The following is a 21191-nucleotide window of genomic DNA, read 5'->3' as shown; positions in this document are numbered from 1 at the left end:
CCATCCCTTTGTGTTGAAAGCAGTTATCACTATCAGGATGTGAAATATGCCAGCAGATGTGAAAGTGATCTAAATCTGATTGCAGGATGGCACAACAGCAGCGTAAAACATAAGGCAAAGACGGACGAATCCTGGGTCTTCTATTATGGGTCCAATACATCACTTTTGCTGGATATTTGTGTGAAAAATGTCACGTCCCGAACAAGGAATGAAGGATCTAGAAAAAAGAGCCCGAACTGATGAGTATTGATCAAGCAGTTGTTTTTGTTAGTGGAGTGTTTTCAAGGAACAAAAAAAAAGACAGCAGTTTCTTTCTTGTTTTTTTTTTTTTTTTAATGCAACAAGTGTGGCCACAAACCAACAGCGGCAGAGTGAATCCTACCAAGATGCAGGATGTGTTTTAGCAGGGAACCAAACGGTGAGGTGCTGTACTGTACTTTATAGTCCTTTTGAGTGAACAGGAAATTCCCCAGACGGTCTCACAAATCTCACATCTGACTCATTTACTTGCTTCATCCATCTTATCTCCTCACATCTTCAATATTGCACTTGTGACTGCCTCAAACATCCACGTAACCAGTCTCTTCATGTAACGTTTACTTTTTCCACATATTTAGTTTCTTGATGTCTTGTGTCCATGTGCTACCTGTGCTTGATTCTAAACATGTAACAAATGAATGAATGAATGAAATGCTCAAGGCTCATAGCGAGAGTAACCGAGACTAACAGATAGTAGAGCGTGTTGGAGGTCACGTTGGGAGCGTCTTAAAGATAGCACAATCGCGTCTCACAAACACTCACTTGTTCTCTCTTTCGGCATTTGGTGATGTGGTGTGAAAACATACTGCACTGGCCACAAGTAGAAATGAGTGGAATGGATTGAAAATCCTCGCTGAAATGATTCGACACCTACAGTTTGAAGTTGGGAAATGGAATCCAATGCACTTGTGTGGAGACACCACAAAGATCAAGAAATGTGCCATACATATTGGCGAAGGGTGCGCCACCAGATGGAGACCTAAGACTTGTTGTGTGTCAGATTCATAATCATGTGTCCTGTTAAGATGAAGGGAAACTGGCACAGTGAGTGTGTGTTTGTGTGTTTTTCCGTGTCTAGAGAAGAGCACATTTGGAAGTTTTTTTCTCTGTGCTGCTGGTGATCTTCACCTCACGGCCTGTGGGAGCCTTTTAAACAGAGCAAAACAGAAAAAGGACATGAAGGACCTGCTCAGAATCCCTTAAACCCTCCCTCAAATATCACCTGCTTTTAAAATGTAATCTGTAAATATTCTTGCGCTTTTTAGCTGATATTCTGTATTGTTGGACGTTTTTTTTAAATGAATGCTCAATAGGGTACACAAAAACTGATAATTATGCCAAATTTGATGAAATTCATGTCATTTTTCATCATTTAAACCAGGGGTGCCCAGAGTTTTTTACTCCAAGATCTACTTTTCAAGCAGCCAGCCTCTCGCGAGCTACCGACGACGGTATACTACTTATAAACATATATGTATATTTAAAATACAGAATTAGCTTTTTGTGGACTGTATTGTCTGTGCTTTCATCCTGGATCAGGCTGTGCCAAGCTGGAATTTTAAAATTACACACCATCTCATTCTGCACTTTCTACTTTGGCTGGCTTCAGTAAAGACCTTTCCCACTCGGAAAAGAGAAAATCTCATCCAGTTTAACCACTTTTTCTTTTATTATTCACATACTCCGACAGCCATTGCATCTTAAAACAACAGCATTTCTTTTTCAACTTTATCCATTGATATCGAAAGTAAACATAAGCAGCAGATCTAGCTCGTCTTTTCTCTCCATTGCCCAGACTGTGTTGCGAACTAAAGCGGCGGTGGTGGACACTGTCATTATAAAACACATTGATGGGCTGCGCAAGTACTGTAACATTTGTAATGATGAGTGTACATGTTTAAGAGGGGCGGGTGTAAGGTAAACTAGGAGTGTGGCACAGCACCAGTCGTTGTTAGAGAAAGTTCCGTGCGCTGCCTAAAAGAAACCAGTGGCTTATTTGCATTTTTTGCAGTACGTATGTGAATTGCGTCATTGGATGTAACAACCAGTCATCCGTCACTCGTTAAATCACATTGCAAAATGAAGCCAAACATCAGTGTGGCTGCACTTTGGAGATGCACTCGGGAAATGAGAGAAAGTTCGAGAAAGTCAACCATCACGACAGTACTCTACCAGTCTATGGTTTATGCCGGAGTGGCCCAATGGAAGCCTTTCCTCAGTGCCACAGACTGAATAGCTGTATGTTATACTTTCAATTTGCATTGAATTTTTTCTTTTTTTTTGCACGCAATGCAGAACATCTGCAAAGAGACTGCATCAGCGGTGCACAATTGCGCACGCGCGCAGTTGAGAGGGAACATTGGCGTTGACGTTTTTTTTTTTGCCACGCCGTCCCGTGATCGACCAAGACTGCCTCACGATTGACGCATTGAGCACCCCTGATTTAAACATGTCAATGGTAGAAAAAGTTTTAAAATGAGTCATCTAGATCACCTTTTTTATATTGCAAAAAAAGGGGATTTGAACAGAGGTGTGAACATGTTTTTATATCTATGGTATACACCGTGTACTGAGCAACCAGGATGGAGGTGTGACGCTACAGTTACAATGAAATTGGTTTGATTTCCAACAGTTTGGTAATAATCACCTTTCCTCATTGATGTGACTGGTACTCTTTTCTTGGGGGATCAAATAAAAGAAATCAAAATAACAGAAAATATAAAACCCCATATTGAAATTTTTTTGCAGGGTTATAACTGAAGTATCACACAGCCGTAAGTATTCAGACCCTTTGCTGTCACAGTCATGTTACTCTGGTGCTGTTCATTTCTTTTGATCATCCTTGAGATGGTTGCAAACCTTAACTGGAGTGCAGCTTTGTTTTATTGAACCGATTGGACTTGATTAGGAAAGCCACACACCTGTTTTCAAAAGGCCTTACAGGTCACAGCGTATGTCAGCGCAAATGAGAATCACGAGGTAAGAGGAACTGACTGAAGATCTCAGAGACAGAATTGTGGCAAGGCATGGATCTGGCCATGGTTACAAAAAAAAAATCTGCTACACTTCAAGTTCCTAATAGCAGAGTGGCCTCTATAATCCTTAAATGGAAGACGTTTGGGATGAACTCAACCTTTCCTAGAGATGGCCGTCCGGCCAAACTGAGCAATTGAGTGGGAAGCGCCTTGGTTAGAGAGGTAAAGAAGAAGACAAACATCAGTGTGGCTGTGCTCCGGAGATGCAGTCGGAAAATGGGAGAAAGTTCTAGAAAGTCAACCATCACTGCAGTACCCCACCAGTCTGGGCTTTATGCTGGAGTGGCCTGACGGAAGCCTTTCCTCAGTGCAAGACACATGAAAGCCCACACGGAGTTTGTTAAAAAAAAAAAAAAAAAAAAAAAAAACACCCAAAGGCCTCCAAGATGGTGAGAAAAAAGATTCTCTTATCTGGAAAGAACAAGACAGAAATTTTCGGCCTTAATTCTAATTGGTATGTGGTGGCAGCCTCATGCTGTGGGGGTGGTCTTCAGCTGCAAGGGCAGGACAACTGGTTGCAATCTGTGGCAAAGAAAAGGGATAACTCGACTGAAAAGTGCTCAGGACCTCAGACTGGACCCAAGGTTCCACATCCAACAAGACAATGACCCTAAGCACACATCTAAAATAATGATGGAACTGCTTCAGAACAACACTGACTCTTCTTGAATGGTCACCCATTTCCCTGACTCAAACCTAGTTGAGCATCTCTGGAGAGACCTGAAAACGGCTTCCCACTAACGTTCACCATCCAACCTGACAGAACTGGAGAGGATCTGCAAGGAGGAATGGCCGAAGATTCCCAAATCCTGTTGTGAAAAAACTTTTTGCATCATCCCCCAAAAAATCATGGCTGTACTAGGTCAAAATGGTGCTTGTACTCAATATTGGGCCATGGGTCTGAATAGTTATGGCTTTGAGATATTTTAGTTTTTCTTTTTTTTAACAAACGTGCAAAAATTTCAACAATTCTGATTTTGTTTTTCTGCCAACATGATGTGCATGTGTACATTAATGAGGGAAAAAATGAACTTAACTAATTTTTAGCAAATGCCTATAAAATAAAAAGAGTGAAAAATGTACTATCATTATTACATAATAATTACAGTAATGCAAACCGTTGACCTTTGGAAATTGTGGTGGGAATAAAGGTGCGCGCTACACATAAGAAATTACAGTATGTATTTTTTCTACCTCATTTACAAATAGGTAAAAGCGTTCTGTTATATAAAATCAAATGTGACCCTGGAGCAAAAACGTTTGCCCTCCCCTGCTGTAATGTTGGACTTACAGGTTTCTTGCTGGATTTGTGAAGTATGTCTCTTGCCAATGACAGAAAGGACTACAAAATGAAAATAAAAAAAGAACGTTAGTGTCTTTTGCACAGCTCAATATGATACAAAGTTTGTTGGATTGCAGCTGACCTCCTCAACGTTAATACTAGACTTGGCGCTGGTTTCAAAGAACTTGATGCCGTGATCCTTAGCCAGCTGTAAACAACAAACGCGACATAATTACGCAGTGCCAGGATACAGATTGTAATCACTTCCTGTTTCTTATCGCAAGTAAACACAGCGGCAAGCTACCAAATGCGTGCGTGTTGGGCAAACAATCCTTCCCTGTTATCATCACTGTCGAAAAGCGCTCATATATGTCACAGAGACTGAAAAATGCAGAAAACAAAATTGCACATACAGTATGGTCATTCCTGTCTGGGTCAGCTCACCTTTTCTCCTGTCTCCTTGGTAACTTTGCGCTTGGCTTCAATGTCACACTTATTACCGAGCAACATTCGACTCACCCCTGCTGATGCATTCTGGGAAAGAAGAGGTGAAATGGATTTATTAGGCTGAGTTCAGCTGCATCAGATGTTGGCAGGGAGATCGCAAGCCAACAAACAAACAAACAAGATGATGGATGTTTCAAACACAATTCCAGTTTTTTATTTTGAAGCCTCGATTGCTGGGATAGCATTCGATACGAGGTGAGTGGATTTGCATCTGTTTGGAAAGTCAACACGTCACGTAAAGGGCTTAAATACTTTGTGAAGCACAAACAAAAAAAAAAATTAAATTTGACACACCGCAGAGAAGTGTGTTGTGAACAAACCTGCCAAATGTAAGAGATTCAAGAAATCATACGGTGTGACGGTCTGAGCACTCCCGGTGCTGAAAAGTCTCCTTGTGATTACTGCGCATGCATATATGTATTTTGCAAACATCCGGCCAGTCTGAAACATCCCCATCCATCCTTCAACATGTGCCATTCGACAACTTGTCGCCGAGTGTTCATGTTGGCTATGGACGTCTCAGAAAAACGAACACAGCGAACGTACACATATGTGTATATCTTTTTATCAGCTTTTGTTTTAAGGTTAGGTTAAGGATAGGATATAACGCATGTTAGCGCCCTCTATGTAGAAGACGGGGAACAATGAGACCGGGTGATTTTCCAGTAAGCGTCTACTACGTACCCAGAGTTCCCGTTAGTAACGCATGCGCATTCATCACAAGGAGACTTTTCAGCACGGGGGAGCCCTCAGACCGTCATACCCATATAAAAAAAAAAACAAAAACAAGGCTTCAAAATTGTTAAAACTCAAGCCGTTCTCTTGGCTCCGAACTCTCCGGGTGTGTCGCCTGAATATGCCCAAACCACGTCAATCAAATAGCAGCGCTGCAATCTGGAAAAAATGGATGCCTCTAGATTGGAATGGAAGATTCAAAATTGTCCATAGGTGTGAATGTGAGTGTGAATGGTCGTTTGTCTGAATTTGGCCTGCAACGGACTGCTAAGCAGTGATATATATAACCTGCCTCTCGGCGAAGGTCAGACGGGATATGCGCTAGATTAATGCAAACCTAATGAGGACCAGTACCGAAGAAAAACAGATGGATGGAGATTACATATGGTCAATACTACTCATTGTGATGCCGAATACTGTACACCTCTTGTATTGGATCTCATTTGATGTATGGTGAAGCCTAGTGAGTAAAAATGTTTCAAGTAAAGCAGAAGTATGTCTTTAACAGCCGTGCAGTACTTACAGTGAGTCAAGGCAGACTCTCATGACTAACATGGATGATACACAGCGAAACCACTATATTCATACATTTCCTGGGGGCAAAATAGCCTCACTTCTTTGATGCTCTTCATCCAGTTCTGGATGTTTTCAAAGGATTTCTCGTCTGTGATGTCGTAGACCAGGATGATGCCCTGGCAGAGAAGTAAGAGAGGGAGGTCATCTACTTGATAGGATGTTGTGAGCACTCAGGCCTGCAAGTCCAGGGCTTACCATGGCTCCTCTGTAGTAGGCCGTGGTGATGGTCTTAAAGCGCTCTTGGCCCGCCGTGTCCCTGCGTGAAGCGAAAGCGGTCAAAACAGAGCGGACAGAAGGCAGGGCTGCACTTTTGATCTGCGGGATGCATTATTAAAATTTTGGCAGGGAACAAAATGGCTGCCATCTTCTTGCCAAGAATGTGTGCAGACGCAAACAATGAATCTGACTTGAAGTGACAGCAGAGAGGTTACAAGCAGAAAAGGAAATCATGTCATTGTGAAGCAACGTGGAACCACTGAGGAATTCAACAATTTGACCTTGATAAAATTTGCATTAAATATCTCTGTTTGAGCCACAGTCCTGCATGAGCACCAAAGTATTAAATCTGGGTGTTTGTTTGGCTTTTTGTGACCTTTTCTTTCCCAATGAAGAGTTGCTGCCGTGGATGAGATCCAAGTGTTGGTTTCAGGCAGCTCCATTTTGTGAGGCTGCACAGGGTGGAATTGCTTGGGGATTGAGCGTGGGGGTGGGGCACCAAAATAATTTTCAAATATTGCACCGTTTTGGCGAGTGATCATTGATGTGTAGGGGGGATTTGCAACCCCCTGAGGACCCTTCCTTTGTTGAAGAAAATGCACAGTTGGGTGGGAGTCTTGGGGAATGATGAGGTATGTAAGTTACACGCAAGCAAGGAGAGAAAAAGGTCAAGAGCCTGATGGCTTCAAATTTTTTCAAGAAAAAAAGAAATGGAGACAAAAACAAAGGATGCGGGTATTGAGACAGCTTGATTCTTAATGACTATAGTACAATGGGGTCAAACAAATTTTTGTCGTGGGCCACATTGTAGTTACGGTTTCTGTCAGAGGCCCGTTATGATTGTGAAAACATAAAAATATTTAATCACCTCTTCATATTTTTTCATGAAATTTGAAATTTTGGTAGAGATTTTAGCAAGGATCATGGAAGTTAACACCCATGACTTGCCTATCCGGGCCACATAACATTAACTGATGGGCCGGATTTGTCCCCCTGGCCTTGAGTTTGACACCTATACGTTGTCATAGTAGGGGGGGGTTCCAACTTAAAATCCTCAATAACCTCTAATGTTAGTGTGCTCTATGACCCTTATGCGAATTAAACATTTTAAAAAATAAGAAGTCTTCTGGTTCTTTGTTTTTTACAGAAAAACAAATGTTAAACGCAGCGATGGTTCCCAATTGACCCCTCCGTAGAAATTGCGTCCTGCGCATCGCTGACCAATCAGAGGCCAGAGATCTGCATAAACCACCCCCCTTTTTTTGCCCCCGCAGTTCCCTCAGACAACGTTGCATGGTCCAGTATAGCTTTTGTTAGCGTTTTATCGCGTATTTGGGTTCTTTAACAATAGATATGGTTAAGAGGTGTAGTCACGGACTTTATAATAGTGACGACAGGTATCCTGAAAGGCTAGTTGGTGGAGTTCAATTCGTACCCTTTCCAAAACCGAAGACCCAGTACGAAAAATGTCTTCGATGGATCAAACTTTGTGGAAGACCGCATCATCAACTGAATCCATCTAAAATCAACCAGAACAGAAGACCGAGTAAGAAAAATGTCTTCGATGTATCAAACTTTGTGGAAGATCGTATGATCAACTGAATCCATCTAAAATCAACCGGAACAGATATGTTTGCACGAAGGTAAGCCCTATATTTGATTTTCAATACATGTCTTATATAAATGAATTAACAGTTCTTCGCTTGCATAATATAGCTACGTGTGAATGATTGACACACTTGATCTGTGTTGAGCGATATTTTGCAATGATCTGACTGCAAAAATGTGTCTCTGTTCGGCGGCTACAGAGCTACGGTAAACCGGACTATGTTTGCACGAAGGTATGCCCTATATTTGATTTTCAATACATGTCTCATATAAATGAATTAGCAGTTCTTCGCTTGCATAACATAGCTACGTGTGAATGATTGACACACTTGATCTGTGTTGAGCGATACTTTCTGACTGCACAAACGTGTCTCTTTGTTGGCGGTGTGCTAAGCTAAACCGGACTAGCAGTCCTAAAAGCCTTCGACGTGCACCGAGACACTAAGACTGAAGGAAGGATGTTTGAGGACACTAAAGTAGTGATTGTCGTACTCGGTCGGGACTTACGTAGGTTCGGCACTAATTCAAGAATAATTATTGAGGGGAGCGCGTGACGTAACACAAAGAAAACGAGAGAAACAACTCGTAAATCAAGCCTTGCCTTCTTTTGCTTCATACGGCGGTTCACAAACGGCTATACAAATACACGTACAGATTCTGCACACAAGTGTGATAGGTGACACGAAAATAAGAAACTGTCAATGACGAATTCGTCTTTGGGTTATAATATATTATATTATGTGGCTTCTCGGTCTTCCTCTGACTCTGGAAACATCTTGCGCTCATATCAATCGTTTCTCCGTCGATATGCATGTAAATACCATTGAAATATCCCTCGCTGAAATACTTGAAGCCCTGCTGTCTGCTTTTCAACAATATTTCACTGTTAGCTAAGAATGCGAGTGAGAAATCAGCTGGTAAATCGGACATTTTCGCTCTAGTCTTTTCTTCCTGCGCCACCATTTTTGCTAATTGTTTGTCTAAGGTTAGCACACGTGGGGTGACGTAACTTCAGGAGGGGTGGTTAAGTGCCCTGTACGGAGGGGTTAATTAGTGATTAAAACTTTTTCATTGTTGTCTACGTAATGGTCTCTCACAGGCTAGCTATCAAGCTCGGCCCACGCATGAAGACTGGCAAACCAAATCTCGCAAAACCTCAGCGCCACTCACGAGAATGCCAAATTCAGTCCTGTATTTATAGTGTTTTGGGAGTGTTGCTTGGAAACCCAAACAAGGGCTGTTGAGAGAAGAAGGTGAGAAGAATATGGAGGTAGTGAAGGGAAGAAACCAGACTGACATTGAAAGCATTACGACTCCAGCTATCCAGCATACACTAAATGCCATTTCATTATTAGCAAAGTTAATTTCTTTTGTATTATTTTTACATTTTCCAAAACTTTTAAACTTTTTTTTCTTTGCGAGTGCCCTATACTATTACAAGTAGGACTGTAGATTTTCATTTTTTATCATGTATCATTTTTAATTAAATTTAAATGTAGTTAAATTTATCATTTGTATCATCTATCATTTATCATTCTATCAAACATTTCTATCCCTCAACGTACAAGCTACACTATGTACCACATATGGCTAATTATTGAACTCCGAGATGAATGCTGTGGTTGGTTGCCTCTGCGATTTTTCATAAGCCAGAACAATGTCACCCTTGAACAAACTAATGAGATTAAATATGAATGTTTTTTTTTAAATTAACGCTCTGTCAGAGATGTATTTAGTCGTGGAGATACATTTTTTTACGATTGTGGTTGTCATTTTTTAACTTTTGCCTTTTTTGCATCGAATTTAGCTAAATAATACTGCATTACAATGTAATGTAGAAACTCAGCTGGGTGACGTGGTGGCGAGCAAGTCGAGAGCTTCGAAGTTTGGCTTTCTCAATTTATGTTTAAATGTTCTATCCATGCTTGCGTGTTTTATCCCTCCCCGCACCTGCTGAGTTTCCTAAATAACACGTACAATTTTACTCCACTGCATTTCCCCTACCGATCTTTGTTATTTGATACAAGAACTTATTTTCTGTTAAAATACTTGGCCTTTTACTCGAGTACCGATTTTAGGTGCTTTATACAAGACTACCCCTTGGATTATCTTTACTGTATTTGCAATGACAGAGGTTTTAACATCCATCCATCCATTTTCTTTGCCGCTTATCCTCATGAGGGTCGCGGGGAGTGCTGGAGCCTATCCCAGTTGCGAAGGGGCAGGAGGCGGGGTACACCCTGAACAGTTTGCTACCCAATCGCAGGGCACATGGAGACAAACAGCTGCACTCACAACCACACCTAGGGGCAATTTAGAGTATCCAATTAATGTTGTGTGTTTTGGGGATGTGGGAGGAAACCGGAGTGGCCGGAGAAAACCCACGCAGGCACGGGGAGAATATGCAAACTCCACACAGGCGGGGCCGGGATCGAACCCGGGTCCTCAGAACTGTGAGGCCGACGCTTTACCACCTGAACCACTGTGCCACCAGGTTTTAACATTTAATAATATATTTGAAACTATTTTAACAGGTCTCACTATTGCGCATGTGCTTATTATGATGGTATACAGTATACTGTGTACACAATAAAAACAAATGTGATGTGAGGTACATCTCAAAAGAGTCAAAACACAGCATCATCTCTTACCATACTTGCAGTTTTACTTTCTTTCCGTCCACGTCAATAGTTTTAACTTTAAAGTCGATGCCTGGGAAAAGAAGGGTGGGGGGGGGGGGTTGTGGGACGGGGGGGGGGGCGAACAATTAGTAAAATACCTCAGGATTGAACACACCCACTCATATACACGTTACATAGTGGAGCATATATAGGTCATCGTCCGCATGGGTGGAGACTGGTTGTAGACCTCGGGGAAAGATGGTTCGAAAGATTGGAATGAGTGTGGGAGGAAGAAGGGGAATTGGACGCGTCTATGCGTCACTTCACAAATTGGATCGGGGAGAAGAACAAATTGTGAAAAAGGGAGGCAGGGACCAGTCTAGACACAACAACAAAAAGTAGATCAGGAGTGTGTCAATCGTAAAATGACACACACACACAGAAAAAAACAAACAAACAGAAAACAAATATTTTACCGATAGTTGAGATGTAAGTGGAGTTGAAATTGTCCTCAGCAAAGCGAATGATCAGACATGTTTTCCCGACTCCGCTGTCCCCAATCAGCAGCAACTTGAAGAGAAAATCATACTTTTTCGCCATGGTTTAGAGATGCTCCTGCAAAGCGACAAGTTAACAGAATTCCTTCGTCTTTTGTTGTTTTTTTTGTTGTTGCAAAAGTTCCCCCCCGTCCCCTTCCTTGTCAAACTTGACGCCGGCGAACTCGGATCCCCCTCAGCGCCTCGTTTCTGTCCGGTTTGGCTTGACCAGCGTTGTTGACCAGTACTTCACATCCGCACACATCACCGCGCAAAAAGTCGCCTTACTTTAGACAAAAATCTCTCTTTGACTCCGTTTATAAACATTCCAATGTGTAGACGTGTTTTTTTGCTGCTTGACCCCCCCCCTACACACACACACTCACGCTCACACGCACACAAAAAAGCTTCCGTGGTGGGAGCTTCGTGGGAGTATCTCTCAGACGTGCCTTGATGGGAAACCACAGTAGGTGGCGCCATTTCAATGTCTACAGATTTGGGGATGCCTTCAATAAGAACTTTGGAGGTGCTTCCGTTCATCCATCATCCGAGCCCCTTATCCTCACAAGGGTCGCAGGATTGCTAGTTACCTTCGGGGAGGATGCGGGTAACCCTGAACTGGTTGCCTGCCAAGAAACAAACAACATAGAAACAAACACTTCCACTGCCAATTTAGAGTCCACAATTAATGCATATTTTGGGGATGTGGGAGGAAACGGAGTGCCCGGAGAAAACACACGCAGATAAACTCCAGTTGTAATATAGAGGAAACAAAAACTTTACTCAAGTAAGAATACCGTCCCTTCTGAGTAATATTAGTAAAGTAAAAGAGGAAAAAAGTCTTCCAAATAATTTATTGAGTAATAAATAAATAAAGACATTTAAATAATAATGATAAAAATACTCGGGCGGCACGGTAGATCAGCTGGTAAAGTGTTGGCCTCACAGTTCTGAAGAACTGGGTTCGATCCCGGCCCTGCCTGTGTGGAGTTAGCATGTTCTCCCCATGCCTGCGTGGGTTTTCTCCCGGCACTCCGGCTTCCTCCCATATCCCAAAAACATGCAACATTAATTGGACACTAAATTGCCCCTAGGTGTGATTGTGAGTGCAGCTGTTTGTCTCCATGTGCCCTGCGATTGGCTGGCAACCAGTTCAGGGTGTACCCCGCCTCCTGCCCGTTGACAGCTGAGATGGGCTCCAGCACTCCCCGCAACCATTGTGAGGATAAGTGGCTAAGAAAATGGATGGATGGATGGATGATAAAAATACTCAATTATTGAGGTAGTAGTGTACAATTTATCGTTGTTAGCTGTTCTTTTTCGCAGTCTGTAAAGTTGGGTTCCAACTATTATTTTTAATAATTGATTAATCTATTATTTTCTAAATAATACATAATAATTTTAAAGAAATAAATGTTTATTTAAAAAAAACAGAAAATTAATTTAAATTGACCATAGCATAAAGGCCTAAATTGATCACGATTCAGTTACTCCTTTGGTCAGTAAGATATTAGAAATTAGGCAACATTGCTGACCACTATCTTCCTAAGTAAAAGTAGATACTTTTGTGACTTAAGTCTTTTTTTAATAAATACAAAGATAATTAGTCTGCTTTCATAGAGGACTACAGGAACCCAAGAAACCCATCATTTCAAACAATTTACTGATTAACAAAGTGTTGTTTATAACTGGCTAATGCTGTTGTAACGTTAATCTATGACGGCCAAACTAATACTGAAAGCACTTCAGAAAATGGATTGATGAAAGGATTACCCTGACCTTGACATAACACTGCAGCTCTGCTTACCCTCAGTGTCCCAAGTCATGGGTTGGAGACACTTGTGAAGGTTACTTGACTATTATGTTCATCAACCCCACTTTTTTGTAACCATGTGGTGGACAGGGGCAGGACAGGGGTTAAATGGCATACTCACCCAACACATTTTTAGAAATATCTGGATAATTTGGGATTCTCGTGAGTATTTGGACAGCTATTGGTATACAACCATAGAAAAATAAAATTTCGGTAATATTTCCCTTTATGCAACGTTTGGCATGGTGGCGTAAAATAGGTAAAATAAGTTTGTTGATTAACTTATCTTACATGCTGTTATTCCTCATTAAAATTTCCAAGCAGGGGTAATAATTGATAGCTTTCATTAATATGAATAATAATAATAATTAGTAAACTATAAAGTACCTCATTAGTAGAAAACTTTAGAACAGTTGACCAAAACCGGACTGTAACGTCTTTACAAGTAATTGTTCCGGGGTCACGTGAAGTTATATATCAACTTCCGGCGAGTCGTCTCGCGTCTATTTCCGTCTCGAGTCCAAACAAGTCCAGACATGCCCGTAAGTACGGTTACGTATACTCAAGTAGTCGTCAGCTGTTTAAAAGTATGTAAACTGCTGGAATTACTTTAGGGTAAATGTGTGTTTTGAATTTTTCAATTTACGTCGAGTCTTAGCGCGTGATGCGGACGGAATGAGCCGAAAAAACACACAATATGGCGAGACACGTGGACGATTAAGCGCCACACGTTGTCGATGCGTGCCTGTCTGTCCTTCAGCCTCAACATAAACGGCATTATTTCAACATGATTACATTGTTTCGTTACTCAAAGATGGTTGTTCTAATCAGGTTGCCAAAGTTAAACTTTTATAAAGACTCTTCATGTTTGTGGTTCTCGTTCAGCAATGTTAGTGCTTATTTTCTCATGATTAAGCTGGAAAAAAAAACACTTTTGAACTTGCAGCTTGCAAAGGATCTGTTGCATCCCTCCTCTGAGGAGGAGAAGAGGAGACACAAAAAGAAACGTCTAGTCCAGAGCCCAAATTCCTATTTTATGGACGTCAAATGCCCAGGTAGGTGTGTTTGTTAACATGGTTTCAATAATTTTCAAATATGTAATATGTGAAAACAGCGTTGGATGTAAATAAACTGTGGTTGTCAATTTTTTTAATGCAAAGTACCACCTAAAAACACGTTTCTCTCCCAAGTATCACTGTTACGATGAGTATAATAAAAAATTCAGTTATGTAGTGTCGGACTAAGTGTTCATAAAACATTTTTTCTCCCCTATAAACTACATTGGCTATTACGGCAAAGTCAAAAGAAAGTTTTTAGTTAAATAATAGTTATGCCTCAATAAATGTCTAGAAAATATTAAATATACGAGCTAAATCCTACTGAACATTGAAATTGGATTTCAAATATTTTATTTTGCCTTTATGTGTTGCCCTCTCATTAATCTGTGTAGTGATGGGGGTGTCAGATAAGGCATACACTGACTCTTGTGGTGGGCACTGAATTGAGTTTGAAATGTACTCCTTTCCTAGTGCTCCCACAAGCATATGCATACATATGTATGTATATATATATATATATATATATATATATACACACACACACACACACACACACACACATGTATGTGTAATGCTTGCTTTTTATGCTTTCAGGTTGCTACAAGATCACCACTGTGTTCAGTCACGCTCAGACTGTGGTATTGTGTGTCGGCTGCTCAACGGTCCTCTGTCAGCCTACGGGCGGCAAAGCTCGCCTTACAGAAGGTATGCAACATTTTAAGTATAGTCTGCATGCAACTGCACACTTGGGGGTTGACCCCCCCCCCCCACTCTTAAACTACTTGTGGGGCTTTAATATAGTTATGACACTGTGGTTTGTTTCAACCCAACTTTAGTTTAAAATATAGTGGAAGCTCTAAAGGCTAACTCTGTGAAACCTTTTTTTTCCACTGTAACAAAATGGAGATTAAAAAGGTTACTTTATACAATCTGCAATTAATGTATAACATTCTTAGCTGCCGTACAAGTGTAGAGATTAGTTACCCACTGTCACTGTTATTCAGATTCTAAAATATTGTTCTAAATGACAAAGATAAAATGTGAAGATGAGTCATGATTCTTCACTTTCACTGACGGAAAAAAGAACATGTGCATTTCTAAATGCAAAAACAAAACGAAAGATGGTGAGAACAATCTTCCTCCCGGTGTTTTACTTGAATTCAGAATTGTACTTTCGTCGGCATTCATCTTAAGAGCGTTAACATATTTGTATTTATCGTTGTGTCCAAGATTTGTGATTATGCTAGCAAGTGTCAGTGCTAGCTTTACTGTTATTTTGTGCACTAACAAGTGTACAGTATAAATATGAGAGAAATCTTGCCATGCCGAATATTAGTGCTAATTTTCTGCTGATGGGTTCAAAAAAGTATACATGCTTGTGGACTGTAGGGGGAGTCCTCAATCCAAAAAATGCAAAGTTCTTTTGCTAAAGATGCTTACAACAGTTTTACAGACTTAAATGCAAATTTAAATAAGTGTGCAGTGGATTTTACTTTCTTTTTTTCTGCATATGTTTAGCTTTCAACAGTTTGTCAGTTCCCCATGCCTATTTTGTATTCTTGAGTATTGTACAATTCATTGTCGGAAATGATTTTATACATAACACATTGGGGTGCTAACATGCGCATTACAGGAGCTTCGCATTTTGACAGAAATCAAACTTCACTCCATCCTGAGCCTTTAAGTGTTTTGCTACAATTTATTTGGGCTGTGTGACACAGCCGGTCTATACCCAATCCGTCTTAAATCATTGCCTTTGTGTTGCCCTTTCATTGCATCAGTCGTGAAAAGGGTGTCAACTAAGGCACACATTGATTCTTGCAGCTGTGGTGGAAATTCATCACCGATGCATTTTGAACACATTCAGCTGCAAGCACAAACAACTCTCAGCATTTATGTGGAGGGGACGGACCCAGAAGGCTGATGGTGTGCAAAGGTGGTCGTAAAGAAATGTGGCTGCTCAGGAAGAAGCTTTGCAGCACTTGACAGACCAAGAAAGCCACGGATCCAGGTTTGTTTTTACTGGATCCCTTTGCCAGTGTATTGCTGCCATGGCAACCGTGAGCTGCACTTGTAGATGCTAACGGTGCACCTGGCACGCCCCTTTCCTTCTCCCCCCCGGCACTGGAGAGAGCACATTAGTCTAGATGTCACTCTTATCGGGTATACAGAGTTTGTCTTTCGATTTTTATACTGTGGCACAGTTTGCACACCAAATAAGTATGCAAAGTTTGTGGAGTTTAAAGTGGACATCACAGTCAGTCTTCACACGACCTCAATGTTAAAACTTCACAGGAAAATCAGACCTCCCAATTGTTTAACCTCAGAGCCTGTCCAAGTGGGCGAAGTGGGAGTAAAACAGGCCAAAACCCAGATGCCAGGGTTTCAGAAGTTTACTATACATTTGTGAAATGGTACACATTCAACTTGCCGACTAGGTCATGTTGCGAAGTGAAGGCCTCCTGTACTCGTTAAATTCTGACAGCCAAAAATGTCCACAGTCTCAGCAAGCGCACTTATTTTAGTGTTTGTATGCACATTGTTTGCTGCTGGTAATTTATTTTTAAAAAGAAGGGAGCTTGACAAATAATGAGCTCGAGCAGCATAACATATATTTGTACACTATATTGCTAAAACTAGTAGTAGTAACCTGCCTTGACATATGAACTCAAGTGACATCCCATTCCATAGAGTTCAATATGACGTCGGTCCACCCTTGGCAGCGAAAATGGCTTCAAGTGTTTTAGGGAGGCTGTCCACAAGCTTTAGGAGTACGTTTAAAGGGTGTTTTGGATCAGGCTTCCCGAAGACCATTTGTGAGGTAGAGAAGCTCTCAACCTAAACTCCTAATTCATCCTAAAAGTGTTCCATCAGGTGGAGATCAGGACTTTTAATGCCAGTCAAATTCATCCACAACAGACTTCATCCTTTTTAATGCACCCTGCTTTTAGCGCAGTTACACTCTGGAAAAGTCAGGGGCCTTCTCCAAACTGTTCCCATATAGTTCGCAGTAATGAATTGTCCAAAATCTTTGAATGAAGCAGCATTCAGTTTCTGTGACTTGACTAAAAGGCCGAGCCCAGCTTCTGACGAGAACCCCATACCGTATTCCAGGGGTCGGGAACCTATGGTTTGCAAGCCACACCTGGCTCTTTTGAAGATGGCGTAATGCTCACAGAGCCCTCATAACGACATACTGTATACAGCAGGGGTGTTCAATGTGTCCATCGCGAAGTTCTGGTCAATTGTGTGACTGCCCCCCCCACCCCCCCAAAAAAAACACAAAAAAAAAACAAACCTCAGTTTACCTAGGTGTCTTATTTTTATAGACTGGTGGCCATGGAAGTGATTGGAACACTTAATCTAGATTATTTGGATGGGTGAGTGAACACTTTTGGCTATATAGTCTAGCAATTAAAAAATATAACGTTTTGTGAAAGATCTCTTGTACTGTACGTTTGGGGTCTGGAAACAACACCGTAAAGCGGCCTGACTCGGCACCGTGATAAGCCATCGCTGCGCAAGAGATGAGCCACCCCAGCCAAAGCCGTGACCGGCGGACGAGCGCGGCGCCCAAGCCGTGGCCGGCAAGTCTGACGCAGAAACTGTCCGACGAGAGCATCGACACATTTAGCACCCCGGTCATATGTACGTGGATCTTTTGTTACATTATGAGAGATGAATTACGTGGTCCACCCCAAACTATTATTATTATTTTTTAGTAGCCGTATACACACTTAACTGTCATTTAGAACCCACAAAGCTCTCGTCCTTTGCACCCGTGGAATCCATTGTTCACGACGAACCGGGTCTCTTGCAAACTTATGAAGGGTAAATCCATCCTCCCGAGTGGTCGAGCAATATCCAGCAATGCGACGAGTCAGCATTTTGGCTAACACTAAGGAACAACGAGCTATCTTCCCGCAGGTAAAACTAATAGAAACAAACGAGTCTGCTTGAGCGCGCACCTTCCTCCATCACTTCCTGCTTTTTGTCAAAAACAAATCCCTCGAGAGGGTTTTCATGGCGGGAGTTACAAAAAGCCATATACGTCAATCATGTTTTGTGGTTGGAAAAAATGGATGGGTCCATACAGGCTGGTATTTTTTCATTAATAACGTACTAAAAATCATCCACTTGACCTTTTATCTGAAATAGGAGGCAATCGTATTGTACATTTATAAAGTGACTGTTTATTCTTTAATGATCCAAGTTATTTTGGAAGGGTTCCCCTTAGGTTTTTATTAGACTCTTTATTAGATTGTCTCCGTGTCTTCCCAGGATGTTCGTTCAGAAGGAAACAACACTAACTTGGATCGGAGCGACAGAGTTGAAAATGACCCAACGTTTTTCATTCTGTGCCTTTGCTGTGGCGTCGAGCAAGGAGCCCAGGAAAGCAAGAGCGTGTGATAAAAGTTAAACGGAGATGTTTAGCCTTTTCTGCTACACCCTTGCCTTTTAATCATTTTTTTCCTACTAAAGCCAATGCTTTTAACCTTTATTATTGCCAAAGTGCTTTGTGTGTACTTGCTAAAATGAATTCAAATGAGCAAAACTATTTACATGAAAGATTGAGGGGATGAGTGCAACAATTAAGTCTGTGATTCTCAACTGTTATTCCGGGACCAATGACTGCGTCACAGATGGCTCGTTATAGAATTACATGCATTTCGATTCAGAGTTTTCACATACAGTACAGACGTGTGCCAAGTTACCAGATGGTACATAGTGGGAAAGTGAGAAGTGTTACTTCCTTGTTGTCTAGCCACAAGTTTTGTCTGTAAACATGTACTTTGCAGCTCCGTCTTTGGCTGGTAGACATCATGGCTTGGCATGGTGATGCCTTTGGTGTTATTTCAAACTCAAGCATTTAAAAAAGTATAATATAGGCTACTCAACTTATTCTCTGGGGGGGGGGGGTGGTAGGGGTTAATTATTGTATGTATATTTTTTTTTTTTACAAATGAAAATGTAATTGACTTTTCAACATTGGGAAAATGTTGGACAACAGTTGAGAAAAGCTGCTATAAATAACCAATTCAAACCATGTTGAGCAAGGGAGACACACTGTGGATTAACTTGGAAATGACAAATCCTTGGTCCAATATTGGTGTGTGTGTCGAAACAACACTGCATGATTCATTAAAGTGTTAATACCTGTCAAATAATGCAACAGTTAAGTCATTACTTGGCTTAGATGCAGCCTCTTTTCTGTTTAGTTCTGTGGAGGACTTGCTTTGAGATTTGATATATTAAAGACATTTTCATACATGGTTTTTATGACACTTTTTTCATATGCTTTTGGCGAATAGTTATAAAGTTGCACAATATCATTTGCTGGAATGTGATTTTTAAAGCGGGAACATTGTTGGCTTACTTGGGTTTGGCCATTTTTGGTCATGTATCTCAAATTGTATGCTCAACAATTATTCTCTCGCGAGGTCTTCCATGTTCCTGTGGTTTTATCTTGCTGTCCTGTTCCTTGACCAAACGAAATAAATAAAGGTGACGATGGAACTGATTTTGATTACGTGCCATGTGTTTTCATCCCCTTGCACTGCAAAAATCTTCATGCATATTTACATCGCCACTGATTAATGGTGACACTCATTTATTCAAGTTATTTTCTCATCTGTTGCACTCAACTGGTTTGGGTGGCAGGTTCTTGTACGATGAAATACGAGACTAATGAAATGCAATCTAATGTTCACAAACGAGATGTACTTTTTTTTTTTAATTGCACCTACAAACGTGATTCTGATTTGTTTGACACAGTCAAAACCGTCTGAACCATCTTAGTAAAATATATTCATTGTTAATTCATGTAATGCCACCATTGTGCCGGTTTTACTTAAAGGTCAAGTGTCACGGATATAAACATTCTAAAATATTGTATTGAAAAATACAGATAACATTCACTTCAATGTCTATACAAAAAAATAAATATGAGCGGCCATCTCGTCATCCATGTGCAAAGTTGCGGATTTCTCATTTGACATTCAAGTGGTGGCCATATTGGCTGCATCTTCTGTAGGGTTAGGACATCACACTCGGACATTCGCCATTGAAAACATGCTGTGCCACACCTACTATGGGAGACGAACATGCCTTTTCTGACACTGAAGCTCTTTTTGAAGAAAACATCTCAACAGAGTGAATTGACCGGGCCAATATTACCCTATCGTTTCGAGCCATATTTAGATGATATGTGGCTCATGGCCGAACCGCATGCGGCCAAACCACCTCCCTGGCTGATCAAACTCCTCAGCGGTGATAAACAATGCCGCCCGCGAGTGACGACGACACCGCGGTCAAACCGCCTCCCCGTCCAATCCGCCTCCGCGATGCAGATGAGCCACCGTAGCCCAGCGCCACGTCCGCCGATCACTGCTTCGGACGGGGTGGCACATTGACACATTTAGCACCCCTGACTTATGGATTACGTCTCCCCCCCCCCCCCCAACTATTATTTTTTTAAGTAGCTGTATACACACCTACTTGTCATTTGGAACCCACGAAGCCCTCATCCTTTGCACCTGTGCAATCCATTTTTCATGACAATCCGGGTCTTTTGGAAAAGTATGAAGAGGAATCCATCCTCCCGAGTGGTGGAACAATATCCAACAATACAACGAGCTGGCATTTTGGCTAACATGAAGGAACAACGAGCTACTTTCCAGCAGCTAAAACTAGTATAAACATGAGACGGCTTGAATGTGCCACTTCTCTGTAGGTCACTTCCTGCTTCTTCTCCAAAACAAATCCCTGGAGAGGATTTTCTTGGTGGTAGTTACAAAAAGCTATATAAGTCAAAATCATGTTTTGTGGTGAAAAAATGGATGGATCCATACCGGGTACCGTTTTTTTTTTTTTTCATTAATCACATACTAATAATCGTGTATTTCATGACAGTAGACCTTTAATGCTCATTTTATTGTTGGCTTTAACATGATCGTGTCCAATGTAGTAATTTTAAATAGCTTTGTTCTACATGTCACCATGGAGCCAAAGGTGAGACTGATTTTTTTTTTTTTTTTTTTTAAACAAATGATCCATTTTATACTGCAGAATTAATTTAATTTACCCCAAAATAGCTGAATTTGTCAGAACCCACAAAGTTGTGATAAAAAGATTTGCACTGCTGCTCAATTGAAAAAGTGCAGAA

The 21191-nt window shown here is 41.2% G+C and overlaps 2 protein-coding genes and 2 non-coding genes across 7 annotated transcripts; 3 read left to right on the top strand and 1 right to left on the bottom strand.

Moving 5' to 3' along the window:
• Nucleotides 1-317: 317 nt before the first annotated feature.
• rab13 (RAB13, member RAS oncogene family) lies at nucleotides 318-13443 on the bottom strand. Of its 2 annotated transcripts, XM_061818791.1 has the most exons (9): nucleotides 13356-13443; nucleotides 11096-11234; nucleotides 10650-10710; nucleotides 6370-6430; nucleotides 6213-6290; nucleotides 4801-4890; nucleotides 4499-4564; nucleotides 4366-4416; nucleotides 318-1185 (listed from the first exon to the last, which is right to left on the bottom strand). In XM_061818791.1, the coding sequence occupies exons 2-9, from the start codon at nucleotides 11217-11219 to the stop codon at nucleotides 1114-1116; spliced, it is 603 nt and encodes a 200-aa protein (XP_061674775.1). In that variant the 5' UTR covers nucleotides 11220-11234; nucleotides 13356-13443; the 3' UTR covers nucleotides 318-1113. The 2 variants fall into 2 exon arrangements, with proteins under 2 accessions (XP_061674775.1, XP_061674774.1); XM_061818790.1 differs by lacking the exon at nucleotides 13356-13443 and having other exon boundaries at nucleotides 11096-11587.
• Nucleotides 13387-19547, top strand: rps27.2 (ribosomal protein S27, isoform 2). Of its 3 annotated transcripts, none has more exons than XM_061818792.1 (4): nucleotides 13387-13510; nucleotides 13915-14023; nucleotides 14621-14731; nucleotides 18308-19547. In XM_061818792.1, exons 1-4 carry the CDS (start codon nucleotides 13505-13507, stop codon nucleotides 18334-18336), a joined length of 255 nt encoding a protein of 84 aa, XP_061674776.1. In that variant the 5' UTR covers nucleotides 13387-13504; the 3' UTR covers nucleotides 18337-19547. The 3 variants fall into 3 exon arrangements, with proteins under 3 accessions (XP_061674776.1, XP_061674777.1, XP_061674779.1); XM_061818793.1 differs by having other exon boundaries at nucleotides 13487-13583; XM_061818795.1 differs by lacking the exon at nucleotides 13387-13510 and adding an exon at nucleotides 13526-13555.
• LOC133501547 (small nucleolar RNA SNORA13) lies at nucleotides 14383-14516 on the top strand. The gene has a single exon (XR_009795221.1). It is a non-coding gene; the product is annotated as a small nucleolar RNA SNORA13 (small nucleolar RNA).
• Nucleotides 15778-15907, top strand: LOC133501546 (small nucleolar RNA SNORA13). Its single transcript, XR_009795220.1, has one exon. It is a non-coding gene; the product is annotated as a small nucleolar RNA SNORA13 (small nucleolar RNA).
• Nucleotides 19548-21191: the final 1644 nt, after the last annotated feature.

The sequence above is a fragment of the Syngnathoides biaculeatus genome, chromosome 5, assembly GCF_019802595.1.
Source record: "Syngnathoides biaculeatus isolate LvHL_M chromosome 5, ASM1980259v1, whole genome shotgun sequence".
Lineage (NCBI taxonomy): Eukaryota > Metazoa > Chordata > Actinopteri > Syngnathiformes > Syngnathidae > Syngnathoides > Syngnathoides biaculeatus.
The sequence above is the reverse complement of the archived record's forward strand: the minus strand, read 5'-3'. Positions and strand labels throughout refer to the sequence as shown.